Raw genomic sequence first — 15,577 nt, forward strand, 5'->3', positions numbered from 1 at the left:
TGTTTTCTGGATATATTTCTTTTTAAATAGATTTATATGCATAATTTGAAATCAGGGAAAAATATTGTGTTATACTTTAAGGGAATGTAGAGTAACCATGGAAAAGTTCACTGTGGAGCTGCTCCCACAAGGTTCCTTTTCTGTCTCCCTAGTAAATTTCTAAGAAGTTAAGAAATTTGCAAGAGAAATATTAACTGAAAAAGACAATACTAAGGTACAAGTCACTAGAATATGAATGTGGAACACCTTTTATTGATTAAAATATCATAAATCAAGATATAACTTAAATATCCTTTCTTTGTGGCAAACAGAGAGACAAACACTTTAGCATATATTGCGGACTGTTATATCCTAGGATGAGATCTCTTCAGGCTTATTTCTAAATTTGATTTTTATACAAATGATATTTTTTTGTTGATAATGAAATAATTTTTATCCAGATAAAAATACTCTTGTGCATAAAGACAACTTTTTACTGTGATGTCTCAATGGTCTTCCAGCACCATAGAAGGTGTAATTTCATTTGTGGTTCACATGCTTGCCGGGCTCTCTACAGAAAGATAAGACATCAGGCCCTGGGTTGGAAAGTTTTAGACTCTACAGATAGTGTGCAGGTGAAGAATGGGAAGTCAGAAGTGCTCAGAAATTGTATTAGCACCTTTCTTTAAAGTTACTTAAGAGGAAGAAAAGAATTCTAAAGTTTTAGGGTGAAATTTTGTGCTCAGGACATGTAGGAAAAGACTTTAAATCCTCTGAAGAGGCTCGTCAGGAAACTCTTACTAGTATCTGTATTGATAACATCTGCATTTTTTTGAGTGGAGGAATCTTCTCCCAGAGAGAATAAGGCTTTTGAAACTGCCATATGCTGCTCTGTCACATAATAGGTGGGATTAAAATAAGTTGGTATTTTTCTCTGTTACTGTGTCCTTACTAAGGCACCAGATTTAATCTCATTCCTTTGTGAACATTCATACCTCCTCTAGATTAGTATGCTATATTACCCTTCAGGTTATTGCTTTTTGGAAACAAGATTTTTTTTCAGCAATCTCATTTTTGAGACATTCAATTTTTGTGTTAACTTAATTGAACTGTAGGAGTTGGAAAAGTGTGCAACTTCCTACTTCATACATTCTTGTATAACATTAACAGCTTTCTGAGGTAATGCCTTAGTAAAAAACAGGGGGAAAAAAAAAAAAGAGCACTATATGAGTAGTTACCAAAAGGGTCGCCAGTAAGGGTCGTGTTACAAGGTACTGAATTTGAGAAATGATTCTTCCTAGTGGATACCAACATGTCCATGTGGAGCACGCAGGGGTTCCAAGCACACTTCAGAATATCATAGCCTAATGGTTTATATTGGCTCTATTGGGAACTGGTTTTTTTCTTCTTAAAAGAAATCTTTATTCAGCTCTCAAGATCAGACTTGACTACTTATCAGCAAACTATAAGGCATCCACTGCATGGATGAGTCCTGGTTCAATTCCTTTCTATAAATGGAAAAATCCCACAAGATAATGTTGGCTTCAACACTTGTCTCTCTCACATTTTCATGTGTACAGGCACTGCCGTTACAGAAATATCATCAGAAAAATGAACAGCCAGCCTAAACTGTACAAGTCCTTGCTGAGAAATTAATTTTGTCATCTGTTTGTGAATTATGAAGAAAATATCTCTCCAAGGTCTTAGTAAACTAAGCAGTAGGATTCACACCATGAAACTTTTAGGCATCTATGTCTTAGGCATTTTCAGTAGCCTCACTTTTTAACCAAAGGTGAAGAAAAGACCTATTTTTGAGGATGATTTTGTTCACTGGTTCTAGACAGCCAGTTTCAGATAAGACAAATTGCACCTTGAAGAGCCTATATGTCTTCATTGATTATAGAGGAGTCTAGACAACTAACTCAGCTGTAGATATGATCTGTGTTGGTCAGATGAAGCTCTGCTTGAATTTCTTTGTTTGTCACAGCAGGGACAGTTTGTACAGCCATTAATCAGTGCAGCTTGTGAATTAGAGTTTGAGGCAAACTTTATGACTTTATTGGATAGATTTTCTGGTCAGATCTTTGAAAGACTGGGTAGAAATTGGTGAACCCTAATGCAAGTTGTACTCAGTAGCTTCTCTCAGAGTTGTGTCTCTGATCTGTGTGTCCTGCATCTCCAATGGTATTTGCATTCTTCACACATTTTTGGGACTGATGAAAATTGTTGCTACCACATTCCCTCTTTGCCCTCTTTGTGTATTCAAAGGAAAAAATGCTAGCCATTCTGACACAAGCCCAGATATTGTAAACCTGCTAATTTCAATAAACGATGGTGAAAATAATTCAGGTTAGATTCCAGATTAGAAAGGCATGTGGATATGTATGTGTAACTTTGTTCATACTATAAGCCTTATAAGCCCTCTTTGAAAATTTTTTACAAAGGGAGAAGATTCTTGTATTAACCATCAAAATAAGAAATCTTTTAAAATGAAATACATACAGAGCGAATCTTTTCTATATAAGTGAGTGTTAAATTTTTCATTTTATAAAGCTTGACTAAGTACGGTACGATCCTGTCTGAGTTTCATGACAAATAGGATGTTTCACCATACTTCTTCACCAATCCTCTTGCTTTATATACTTGTTTTATGGATTTGTGCTAGTAAAGTGTGTTTATAACCTTCCTTATTTCTTTTCACTTATTTTTAAAAAAAATAAATATTTATTTTCAGAGAATTTTTTTGTTTTGTCTTTTATTAATATTATAATATAAATGTACAGTAATCTGATACATATTCTAATTTATCTGTCCAATTTTTCTGCTTGATTGTTTCTTTGAAGTAAAGTGAGCAAGTAAAACAATAATGGCTTTTCCAATGAAGAAAAAATAACCTATCTATGCTTTGTTACAGAAAATGTGAGCAAATTAAAGAAGCTGGAATATTTGAATGTAGCTTTGAACAACATTGAAAGAATTGAAAATCTAGAAGGTCAGATTTTAAACAAACCATTTTTCCTTTCCATATGGAAACACTTAGGTTGTGACAGCGTAAAAGAGAGTGGAAGCCCTTAAGTGTGCCCTCTAGTGAAGGTACTTTGTTGATACTCAGAGCCTTCTTGAGTGCAGCATTTCAACAAATGCTTCTTTGTAGCAAATGCTTCCTAATGCTGCAGTTTTGATTTAGAACTTTCTTAAATGTAATTTAACTCACTTTTTGCATACTTTTTCACCAGTGTTGCCAGTTGCGATAGCTTTATTCTTCAATACTTGACAAAGCAGGAATCCAAAGTGGTATTTTCCTGCTTTAAAGATAAGACAGTTTGTTACTGCAAGTTAGGTGGAGTAATGCGAGTTTCTTTTTTTTAATGCTATGCAGGCAGCTGAAGGTCTTTCTTGTGTAATGATTCAACAGCCACCTTCGCTTCAACAACCAAGTATCCTACAGAAGCAGGTTCTGCTCTTTGCATAGGCTACGTTGGCAGTTTTGGGCATTTTTGAAAAGTTTCTCAGAAGATTCTTTTCTCTGTCATTACATGAAGTCTCGCCTGTTTTATCCACGTTTGATTCTTTATCCTGTCACTATAATTGCATGTGCAAATATCTAGCATTTTCCAAGACCAAAATCTAAGAGTTGCCCATAGACACGTTCTGTATTACTTGAATAATTTCTGACTTGATTTCTTTCTCATTCTTGCTACTGATTAGGCCAGTTTCCGAATCTTTAAAATGTTTTGTTTCGTAGTCTGGTTGTTGTTTTTGGGTTTTTTTAAGTCTACAAGCTGATTCAAGACTATGGTTTAAATCAAATAAAAGGGTAAGCACATAGGCTAAACACAAATTTGGAAAAGTTTAATAAATAAGTAGTACATTACATATTTGACTATTTGTTGAGAAACTTGCATCTATTTTCACTCCAATAAATTTTAAGTTCTCTTATCAGGCTGCATTATTTATTACTGTGATTTGTCATTTACTTAAAGGTCAGAACCTTCGGGAGTGAAGCTTGCAAAAAATTGGGTTATTTACATCACCTAATAAATCATATCGAGACATTTATTTTCTTTCAGCTCCATTATGCATAAAATACTTCCAAATGAGACCCGCAAAGGAGAAGTTATTATAATGATGAACACTAAAGTTAGCTTTCTTTTAGCTAAACTTTTTTACTCTTAGAGTCGAGGTTATGATGCATGGACAGATTATGATAAAAAGAGAGGCTGATAAATTTTGGATCCAGATTTCCCAGAGCACTTTGTTAGCTAATGTAGAGTTTCCATTTATAATGACTTGTTTTTGCTAACATTTTCTCATCCATCTTTGCAATTTAACCAGTGATAGAGTATTTATTATGTTAGCTGAGTCCATAGAGAGAAAAAACTCATCTTGACTTGAAGTTATAGAAAACCTTATCTTTACACTTGAATAATGTTAGCTAAGTTTAACAGTACACAGAAATGAAACCCATAATTGATCCTGCTTACCTGAATTAGTTAGAATATCTTCTAGCCATATGGTGAAGTCTCACCAAGACACTTAGATTGATAAAACTGAAGTCTAGTATATCTGTAAATGAAAAGTTTAATAGCACATCTAGTATACAAGCACTGACTACAATGTTTTGATGGTGATGAAACCAATAATAAGTTTTGATATTTTGCATTCTATTGAGGGTTTTTTCTTTCTTTAAATATTGTGACTTCATAAACTTAAGCTGTGAGTCACTCTTTCACTTGTGACTTGGAGAAGATGTATTTTGATAGGGTGAAATCGGTATACAGATAACAAATGCAGACAGTTTTTATCCAAATGTGTGCATATGTGTGTGTTTCTGTCTGTGTATGTCATGTACATTTATCTCATGGATAAACTGAGTTATGTTTTTTTCAAACAGGCTGTGAAGAACTGAAGAAACTTGACCTAACAGCAAACTTTATTGGTGAACTCTCCAGTACTGAAGCCCTAAAATCTAATATACATCTGAAGGAACTGTTTCTAGTGGGTAACCCATGTACTGAATTTGAAGGTTATAGACAATTTGTGGTGGCAACTCTTCATCAACTAAAGGTAAGATTTTAGAAATTAAATTTATATCTAAATCAATAAATGGCATTGTTGACTGGGCATACTAATCTCAAATGAAATAAATGCCTGTGGTGGGAAGACTACAAATGTTTTTCATACTGTCCACAGGAAATTAAATTCTATTCTGAAGAATAAATGACTACAATAAATAATGTGATAATAAATTGGTTCTGTTTTGACTAAACCACATGCATTTATTAATTTTTCTTTTATTTTCATTGGAGATCCTTAAACAAATTTCTAAAAAAGGAAATACACTGTACATTATGGCTTTTTATCTATTTTTTTTGTATAGAAAATGTATTTTTAAATTATTTTCATAAGTGCAGAAAGTTACCAGCTTGTTGGTACAATACCAACACTGTGTACCAAACCAACAGTGTAATGCAGTAGAAAGACAGAAACTGATGTAAAAATGCACTGTATTGCATCACTATAGACATGTAACTTGTGACTGAGGTTTTGTGCAATGATGCAATGAAGTAGTGGTTTCCTGACATCAAAACTGACAGTCTCAGTCCTGAAATATGCTCTCACAATTTCCCTTGGAGAAGTATGAACAGTTGCTCAGATCCAGCTCACTTAGTTGGCAGTGAACTAACACTTATTCTAATAAATAATATTGTCATAGTTTCATAGGGTGAATCAAGGTCAGGCAAATATCAGAAAGAGCTAAAGGGGTTCTCTCTACTACACAGTCTAATAAGACCAACCGAAATTCCTGGAACATGCAAAGCCAGCTCTCAGACACACGTAACCGTTTCCAGACTGGATAGCAAGTTTTTGTTAATACTTTTTAATAGAGTATAACTTACACAGTATTAGGAAGGTATGGAAGGTGTGGTTTTAGTTTTATACAGAAAGTAAAAAGTAATCTAGCAAAATTAACCTACAGTTTAATGAGTTTATTGATTTAAACACTTTTTAAAATTCTCACATGTCTCTTGACTTTTTTTTTTCCCTTGGGAAGTATTTGGATAGTAAAGAAATAGAACGCTCAGAGAGGATTCAAGCACTTCAAAACTATCCAGAACTGAAACAGAAAATCAGAGAACAGGAACAAGCTTACCTTCTCAAAAGGGCCAGAGAAAAAGAAGAGGCTCAAATAAAGATGCAAGAAAGAAAGGGCAAGAAACAGAAACAAATGGAATCTAAGCTTGGGTTTGACAGGTAACAGTAAGCAACAACAGTTAATGAGTAAACATAATTCTTCTCTTTCTTCAGTAAGAATTGTGGGTTTCCTCATTAAATACTTTCTATAATTCCACTTACATATTTTTTGTTTGTCTTCATTGTTGATTCTTGCAGAATTATTTCTCCTCATGCGTATTATCTCTAATGAAAAATATAATTACAAGTATAATTATTTACTGACCTGCAGACAATGCAATAGAATTTCTGTCTCAAAACTTCAAGCTAAATTTTCTGGGTGACAAAATAATGTATCTGACAGCTTCTTTCGGGAGAACAGACAGCAATTCTTGTTTATGGTGATGCAAGAGTTCCAGAGAAAGCAGTTATAATTTCTTTTGCTTTAGAATTATTGGACACAAAGACTGCAATGGAATATTGCAGATCCTTTCAGATGTAAAAGGCTATGGACTATTGATTTCTATACTTCTTCCACCTAATATCACTGTGATTACCTGGATAGCAGAAGGATTTTTGTCTGGGGTCATTTTCCACTGCAGCTGCCATCCATCTTTCTTTTAATCCAATAGAGTCTAAGTTCCATGGAGCTGGCTATGGAATTTTGTCTTCATAGATCAGGGCTGCATCATAAATTTAGGGTTTTTCTCTATATTCATAGAGAATTTCTGAAGAGAACAGAGGCTTAGGCTTAGGAGGGAAAAACATTCAGATTCTAAGATTACATCTGAGGAGATGCATTATTAAAATGTTGCCACCCTATAAATTTCTAATCTACTACTGTCTGATACTGGGAATAGTTAAACATCACAAGAACTGACGGTTTTCTTTCACCTGAAAGTTGTAAAATTAGATCTGTTGAACTGTCTATCGTTGTTTAGAGGGTTAGGCATAACCATGGTATCACTTCTTAGTTAAGTCAATGAAAAACATTATGTCAAAATATGTTTCATTGATTGATGAAAGAAGCAGGCAGGGAATGTGATCCAAATCTATAAGATACTGTTCTTGGTAGAAATTGTACAGCTATTAGTATTGGGTTACGCAAATGTTATTGCAAGAATTGATGAGCAAGTACTCTTGCTCTGCCTTCATGTCATTGGGATAATTTTCCGTGTAAACTTGCGTAGCCCAGACTCCCTGCAGAACAAAGAAAACCATCAGGCAGAAAGAGACAGAGAGCAAGAAATATGGAGAACAGTTGAATATGATGAAGAAGACAGAAAATTCTGGGAGGAGCCTACACCATATACTCCAGAATCTAGATTAGAAACTCACAGATATATTGAAGAAAAACGGAGAGCTAAAGAAAATAAAAGGTATGTTTTTGTTTTAATATATTCTATATATTAAGGAAGGAGAAATTTTCAAAGGTACAGAGCAGAGATAAGAAACTGCCTCACATTAAATATTATTGAGAACTAGCAGCTTAAACACCTGTTGCCTGTGCAAATATGTTGATAAAATGTAAATAAAATATTCAGATTGTTCTTTTTGCCTGGTTTCCCTTTCTACAATTTGATACCCTTTAATTTGATTTTCTACAAAGAGAGGTTTTATATATAATTTCTTTTTTCAACTCTATTTTACAGACTTCAGAAGTTTCATTTTTCTGTTAGCGAACTTATAAGTTTTGTATAGTTCAGTGTTTAATATTCTCCCTAAAAGCATATATCTGAATTGTGATTTGCGTTATATGAATGCCCTACAGGCCATGCTACAAAATTTTTGCAGAAGTGGCATTTCAAACACCTTTTCTATGTGACTTAGAATTTTTTTCACATACTATATCAAAGGTATTTGTCCTGAGTGATAGGATTCTTAATATTATCTATGCTATTTGGCATGGTAAATCTGAAAAAGTTTGGCCCCTAAAAAGCCTTTAAAACTTTCAAAAGATGCCACTGATTTCGCTGACAACGGAAAATTAATGCAGATGGTAGTGACAAAAAATATTTTTTTGCTGCTGGCATATCAGTTCCACAAATGTAAAAAAGGTCTTTTTTTTGGTTTTAAACAAAAAACAAAGCTGTTGTTTTTAATGCTTTTAAAATTTTTCTCAAGCCTAAATATTGAAAAAGGCAGTCCTTTGGAGAACTCTCCGTGAAATTTGTAAATCTGCATAACTTGTTGCTATTATTAATTCAAGGTCTAGCGCTTTCCCAGAATAGCTACTGTGAAACACAGATGCTAGCAAGTTAGAATTTTGCTGTGTTTGGGGATGCCTTGCTCCAGTCAGAAGTAGATGTGTTCCAAATGCTTCATCTAAATATTCAAGGAGATTCAAAACATATTTAAAATAAAGATAGAATAATTCCTTTCAGGATTTTTCTAAATTTCAAAGCATTTAAGAGAGTTAAAAATCCTTTCATGGTCCATTTTGTTTTGATAGTGAGAACTTTTTTAGGTAGCATGAGAAAGTTAAGAACAGAAAAGTGCCCCCGAAAATTTCACATCACCCTTGGTGGTAGACAGGAGCTGGGATGTAACTTTAATATAAGTTACTCAGTATAAAAGGGTGTTTATTGTAGCATAAAATTGACATGAAATCAATCAGACCAATGCTGAATTTGAACCGATCTGTGACATGTTAGCACATGTTAAATTTGCCAGCTGGGATATAGTTGGGCAGTTGATAATAAACGGAGCAGCTTTGGCTATCAACAAATGAATGCGTACTTGCATTCAAAGTTTCATTCAAAGACAATTCAGACAAGTGTAAAATCAGTTTCAGCTGAAAAGTACACAGGATCTCTTTTAGCTACTCTTTTCCAGAACAAGGCCTTCCAGTTCATCTCACACAAGTTAACAAGATATTGTAAACCCTAGTGATTATGATATGGTTGAATTTGCCTTAAAATAGTTCATATGAGATGACGGATTTCATCTAGAAACAGATTATTAACAGCTAAGAGGTGGTAGGATATAATTTCCAGACACATTTCTGCGAACAGCGTCTTTAAAACAGACTGCTGACTCATTCAGTCTGCATTTAAGCATCATGATTAGGTATTCAGGTATAGAAACTGTTAGCCAACAAATCCCACACCAATGCTCTGATTTATACTGTAAAATAGTATTTAACAGAGGATAGTTGTGGATTTTTCTTAAACAGAAGTTTCTAAGTAGTCATTACAGTAGCTCCACTTGAATGGTTTTATTTTCTTAAAATACATTGTATTTATAGACCAAGTCTTGTTTTTTATGTGTTTTTTCCCCCAAGGAGTTCTAAATCTTGCATACCTTATTTCCCTCATTAGGGATTTTCCTTTAGTGTTCAATTAATCTTGAACTTCTAGTAAGAAATTGATTTAGGAACACAAAAAGTATGTATCGCTGTTGTCCTTTTGAGCCATGTTTTTTTTCATATACTAGCTGAGGTAACTATACACACTACATTGACCAGCTGAAGAGTGGGTTAATGCAAAATGACAATTACACTGCTGCATTTTTAAAGAAAACATAACCTTTTTTACCTAGATGCAAGCAGATTTTTAGTTTTCATGTTATTAAGATTCCTTAGTGTACCTTTTCTTGCTCGTGTTCTAATCATTTATGGAGGAAAACACTGATATTATGATATACATCTTAACGATCTTACAGCAATCTGCTTTGTTTTGGCAGATAAATTTAAGGTAGCTTTTTATTGTACTAAAGGAAACTTAGATATAATTTAATTGCTGATAGATAGACATGGATAGTGAAGATTAAAGTCTCCATCAGCAACATGTATTGCATTTTTTGAAGGAAGAATGCAAGAAAAAGGTAATAGCTCCATCAAAAAATTATCTACGTGTATGCACTTTGGTCATACTGTATCTTACTTGGTGCTGCTTGTAATCTTTTGACCATAAAAATTCTTTTTCTAGTGCAGAATAGGGCCTGATAGACAGGCTATTTAGAGATACGACAAGCGTTTGTTCAGCAAAAGTAATTAAGTTAGCATGAATAAAAAATGGTTTTAATTGCTTGCACGTAGATAAAATCAGTAATGATACCTCATGATTAGTATGACCATACATAACTAGAAAACACATTTTATGTGTTTAAGTAAGCCACTGAATTCTTAAATGGTACCAGATACATTTGATATATTTCTGTTTGATAACGGACAGTGTGACATGCAGGTGTTACTATCAATGTAAGATGTAATATTACAGAGCATTTGCTCATCTCTCCATATGCTTTTAATGTGCAATTGGACATAACTAAATTTGTTCCTGAAATAAGTTTTATCCTGAACATCATATACCAGTAACTCTTACCTCTCATTGTCCTCTTCTTTCTTTTTTGATTTCATGCATGATATACCAGAATGTAAAATTATAAACTATTTTTCTTTCTGTTTTGTTTAGGGAATCAGAAAAGAAAGAGAAGCCTCTTCGGACATTGGTCACTGCAGAAGGAAAAGTTCTGAATGTGAATGTGCCTAAGTATGTAAGGTTAAGAGGTTAAAGAGGCTAACCTCTTTATAGTTGATATGGGCAACTGTTTAAAGATATGTGCCAATATAAAATAAGAGGGACGGCAAATTCTTGTTGCAATACTATATTCTTGGTGAGAAAAGGACTTATAAATTATGCTCTGATGCTGGAAAAAGAATTATTTTTCAGTGAGTAAAGTGTTGAAGGTTGTTAAATTTAACATCTTGGTCTTTAATGACAGGAGAATTTGTTTTTCTGTAAAATATATAAGATGTTTTACTGCTTCTATGGTAAGGCACTCTTTCTTGAAGTTGATAGTGGAAAAGGTTTATCTTGTTTGACTATTGAAGACAAATCACACAGACACAGAATCACAGAATCACACAGAATCACAAGGTTGGAAAGGACCCATTGGATCATCGAGTCCAACCATTCCTAACACTCCCTAAACCATGTCCCTAAGCACTTCATCCACTCGTTCCTTAAACACCTCCAGGGAAGGCGACTCGACCACCTCCCTGGGCAGCCTGTTCCAGTACCCAATGACTCTTACTGTGAAGAATTTTTTTCTGATATCCAACCTGAACCTCCCCTGACGGAGCTTCAGGCCATTCCCTCTAGTCCTGTGCCCTGTCACTTGGGAGAAGAGGCCAGCTCCCTCCTCTCCACAACCTCCTTTCAGGTAGTTGTAGAGAGTAATAAGGTCTCCCCTCAGCCTCCTCTTCTCCAGGCTAAACAACCCCAGCTCTCTCAGCCGCTCCTCATAAGACTTGTTCTCCAGCCCCCTCACCAGCTTTGTTGCTCTTCTCTGGACACGCTCCAGAGCCTCAACATCCTTCTTGTGGTGAGTGGTCCAGAACTGAACACAGTATTCAAGGTGCGGTCTCACCAGTGCTGAGTACAGAGGGAGAATAACCTCCCTGGACCTGCTGGTGACCCCATTTCTGATACAAGCCAAGATGCTGTTGGCCTTCTTGGCCACCTGGGCACACTGCTGGCTCATGTTCAGTCGGCTGTCAACCAGCACCCCCAGGTCCTTCTCTTCCATGCAGCTCTCCAGCCATTCTTCCCCCAGTCTGTAGCGCTGCATAGGGTTGTTGTGCCCCAAGTGCAGGACCCGGCATTTGGCCTTGTTAAACCTCATCCCATTGGTCTCGGCCCAGCAGTCCAGCCTGTTCAGATCCCTTTGCAGAGCCTCCCTACCCTCCAGCAGGTCGACACTTCCTCCCAGCTTAGTGTCATCTGCAAACTTGCTAAGGGTGCACTCAATGCCTTCATCCAGGTCATTGATAAAGACATTGAACAGAGCTGGACCCAGTACTGAGCCCTGAGGAACTCCACTTGTGACTGTCCTCCAGCTGGAGTTAACTCCATTGACCACCACTCTCTGGGCCCGGCCATCCAACCAGTTTTGAATCCAGGAGAGTGTGCGCCTGTCCAGGCCAGAGGCTGACAGTTTCTGAAGCAGAATGCTGTGAGAAACTGTGTCAAAGGCTTTACTGAAGTCCAAGAAGACTACATCCACAGCCTTTCCCCCATCCAGTAGTTGAGTGATTTTGTCATAGAAGGTGATCAGGTTAGTTTGGCAAGATCTGCCTTTTGTAAACCCATGTTGACTGGGCCTGATCACCCGGTTCTCTTGCATGTGCTTCATGATAGCACTCAAGATTACCTGTTCCATGACTTTCCCTGGCACTGAGGTGAGACTGACAGGCCTGTAGTTCCCCGGATCCTCTCTGCAACCCTTCTTGTATATGGGCACAACATCAGCCAGCCTCCAGTCTAGTGGAACTTCCCCAGTCAGCCAGGACCCCTGGAAGATGATGGATAGGGGTTTGGAAAGGACATCCGCCAGTTAATGTGTATGAGTATCCACTTTAAATGTGGAAAAATACATCTAGGTAGTATTTCTGGACAAAATCATTCTGTCCTCTTATGACCAATGTAAAAATGGCAGAACTGGGAAGGATATGTATTAAATTCTGTGAAATGAGTACCTTTGACACTGAGTGAGGTCTCTAGCAGCAGAGGCTGGTGATACAGGGAAATTGGTTATATTTTGTTGTTGGCAAAGACACCTGGGTATTCAAATATTTTGGAATGAGTTTCCAGGGATATCAGCCATGTGTTACCATTGTTTTCACTTGAATCAAGACTTCCTTTTCAAAGGAAGACAGAGAATGCAAGCAGTATTTCCTTATAAATGGCTTCCCAAAGAGCCTTCTATGGGAGACTGTGATCAAAAAGGGGTCTACTAGAGGCTGTCCTCTGAACAAGTTTTTCTGTCTTAAGACTGATTTAGCTGCAAAATCAAAGCTAAGAACATACTTTCCAGTAGCTTGAAGAATGCTTTCTCAGTCTTGGAAGTTCATAAATCCATACAAGTTCCAGGAATTTGAAAATCTACATTACTGGATCAGTGCATAATTTTCAGAGGTATAGGGAAAATTAAAGGTAGTGGCAGAAGAGCTCATGTTTTTTCCATGTACCAGAAGATACTTACAATTGTATTGATGTACTTTTTTTGCCAAAATGTGTTGACTGAAAAGTAATTTTCAATAACTTTCTAGTTCAAAGACAGTGAGTCTAAAATAATTTAAATTTGTTGTTAATAGAATTTGATTATGCCTTTAAAAAGCAGAGACTTTTACAGTAAAGCTCTAGCTATCTTTTCAGAAGAAACAGTCTCCTAGAGTACACTGTTAATAGCAGTCTTGTTTGTGTTACCCAGGGTTTCTGGATTAGAATTTAGTCTGTGGATGTGCCCACGTACAGACACATCAATAAGCAGTTTTTTTCATGGCTTCCACAAGAATATCACAGTTTTGCAGTGCAATCTGGCAGTGTATTGGAGAGACATAAATAAAGAGACTGGAGTAGACAGATGGTGTTCTCCAGAGTTTTTGCTTTGGTGTGAAAGTCTAAGGTCCCTAGCAATGTCCAAGCTTCTCTGATGTTCTCCTGGAAGGTTAGCAAGAGGTATGGTTGTATGCCTTTGAAAACAGGGTATTTTTCTTCCTCAGTTCTGATAAGGCTTCTCTCTAGAAAATTTTATGATTATTTTCGCCTTTTCACCCTTCATGTTTTAGTGAATTCTCAAAATTAGCAATGCAGTGAAACAAAAATTATGAACGGGAAACAAAGCATTTTTGTATTCTTTTCCATTTAAAAGTACCCATAAACTAAAAGCTTCATAAGCTTTCTTGAAAGTTGACTGTGTCAGGATGCAGGACAGCAAAGAGTTAAAAAGTATACCTTGTAAATATTTTTGTTGCTGAAAAAGTTATCACCTAAACTGTTAATATTTGAGCTTCTTTCTGTTACTTGAGTCCAAAATATCTAAGTATTTTAATGTCACTGAAATATTCCAGATAAGTTACATTTAGCAAACTCCTCTCATTTTATACTAATAACTGATTTATAAAAAATTTCTCATTAATAGGTGGGGTTGTTTCTGATTTTCTCTACTTTAGTAGATGTGAAATGCTTGAGTATATGAGCAGAACTTGTAAGTCCAGACTAGATCTTCTTATAATTTTAGTAATGTTGTTTTCAATATATAACCAGTAAGATCCTTTTAAAATTTTAAGACTTCAGCCAGCAGATCACAAACACTCAGCTAATACAATCTACAGTCTCATTTCCAAAAAATGTTGTAAAGCTTGTATACTCAAGGATATTGTGCAACTCATGTTTTACTTTGGAAATGCTCAGGCAGGTATTTATAGTCGTCAAATTAATTGCTGTGTCAAAGATGCTTCTGTTATTTTATTTTTTTTTAGATGATAAGGTTAGAATTACCTGGTTCCAGGATTTTCATGCTTTTTCATGAACTGTTTTTTCTATGCAGATACTAAAGGGCAGACAGATTTCACCAGCAGATGTCCCTCTTTCTGCATCAACAGACATCTTTATTTTAACTGACCTTCATCAGTATTTTTGTTTTGTTTGGTTTTCTGCTGGGTTTATTGGGAAGCATAGAAAACAAATGTAAGAACTACTTCAGTTCAAATCATAGAATCATAGAATCATACGTTTTTTTCTGTTCATGATGAAAATTGCGACTGTTTCTAAAATGATCATATGACGTATTGTCTAAATGATGTTTGTATTCATCTAAAATTGTTAGCAGTTGAATTTGAAGTGTGCTGTAATGTTTGGTTATACATTCCAATTGTATTTATCCTGGAGGTGTTTCTTTGCATTATTATTAGGCTTAATTTCTCTTTGAAAGATGATGAAGAAAACAACCAGATCATCTTGGATCTTGCTGTTTACAGGTGAGAATTATTTTTGTTTTCTCTTAATTTTTGCCACTCTTAAGTTACAATACACATTATTATACTTCTCTCTGTATGGCAACTTTCCAAGAGGAAAACAAATCACATACACAGTAATGAAATCAGTCCTGGTGCCTGTGCCAAAGAACTAAAGCTGAATAAACCAAAACCCCTTCAGACCGTTCTGTTACTCCTGAATGAGGACTTGCTAATAGTCCTTTTTCAAACTGATATTTTCTGCAGTCCACAGACAGGTTTCCTCCACACTTGTCCTTTTATACTTATGTAAAATCTTTTCCATTCTTCAACTGCAGATTAGGGTTGTATAAAATGGTGCGTTGGGCCATTCTCTGGCCCTGTAAGTGCTCTAATACAGTTCACGTCCTTCTAGTTAGATTCTTATCCTCCCCAAGACAGAGTAGGGTAGCCCTTGTCCTACTTCCCTTGCTTACTGGAAAGAGTCCATGGCCCATGCTATTTCCTGAACTGTGCCAGGACATTACATGGAAGAAAGTTTTTTGAACCAAGATATGACAGGGAAACCTGACAACTATTTAATAGTATGTACTATTAAGCAGTTAGTAGTCTTGCCCACACTTCAGGAAGGGATTGGAAACCCACAAGCTTATTTACCCAAAATAAGAACTTGTTAAATTCAAG

At 35.7% G+C, this 15,577-nt stretch overlaps 1 protein-coding gene across 1 annotated transcript in view; it reads left to right on the top strand.

The window, feature by feature from the left end:
• DNAAF11 (dynein axonemal assembly factor 11) overlaps nucleotides 1-15,577 on the top strand; it is a 58,258-nt gene that overhangs the window by 22,412 nt on the left and 20,269 nt on the right. Inside the window, exons 9-14 of the mRNA XM_054059243.1 lie at nucleotides 2,894-2,971; nucleotides 4,874-5,046; nucleotides 6,035-6,234; nucleotides 7,344-7,532; nucleotides 10,569-10,646; nucleotides 14,852-14,917. Of these exons, the coding sequence (XP_053915218.1) occupies nucleotides 2,894-2,971; nucleotides 4,874-5,046; nucleotides 6,035-6,234; nucleotides 7,344-7,532; nucleotides 10,569-10,646; nucleotides 14,852-14,917 (784 nt within the window). The remainder of the gene's footprint in view (nucleotides 1-2,893; nucleotides 2,972-4,873; nucleotides 5,047-6,034; nucleotides 6,235-7,343; nucleotides 7,533-10,568; nucleotides 10,647-14,851; nucleotides 14,918-15,577) is intronic.

The sequence above is a fragment of the Cuculus canorus genome, chromosome 2 (assembly GCF_017976375.1).
Source record: "Cuculus canorus isolate bCucCan1 chromosome 2, bCucCan1.pri, whole genome shotgun sequence".
Taxonomy (NCBI): Eukaryota; Metazoa; Chordata; class Aves; order Cuculiformes; family Cuculidae; genus Cuculus; species Cuculus canorus.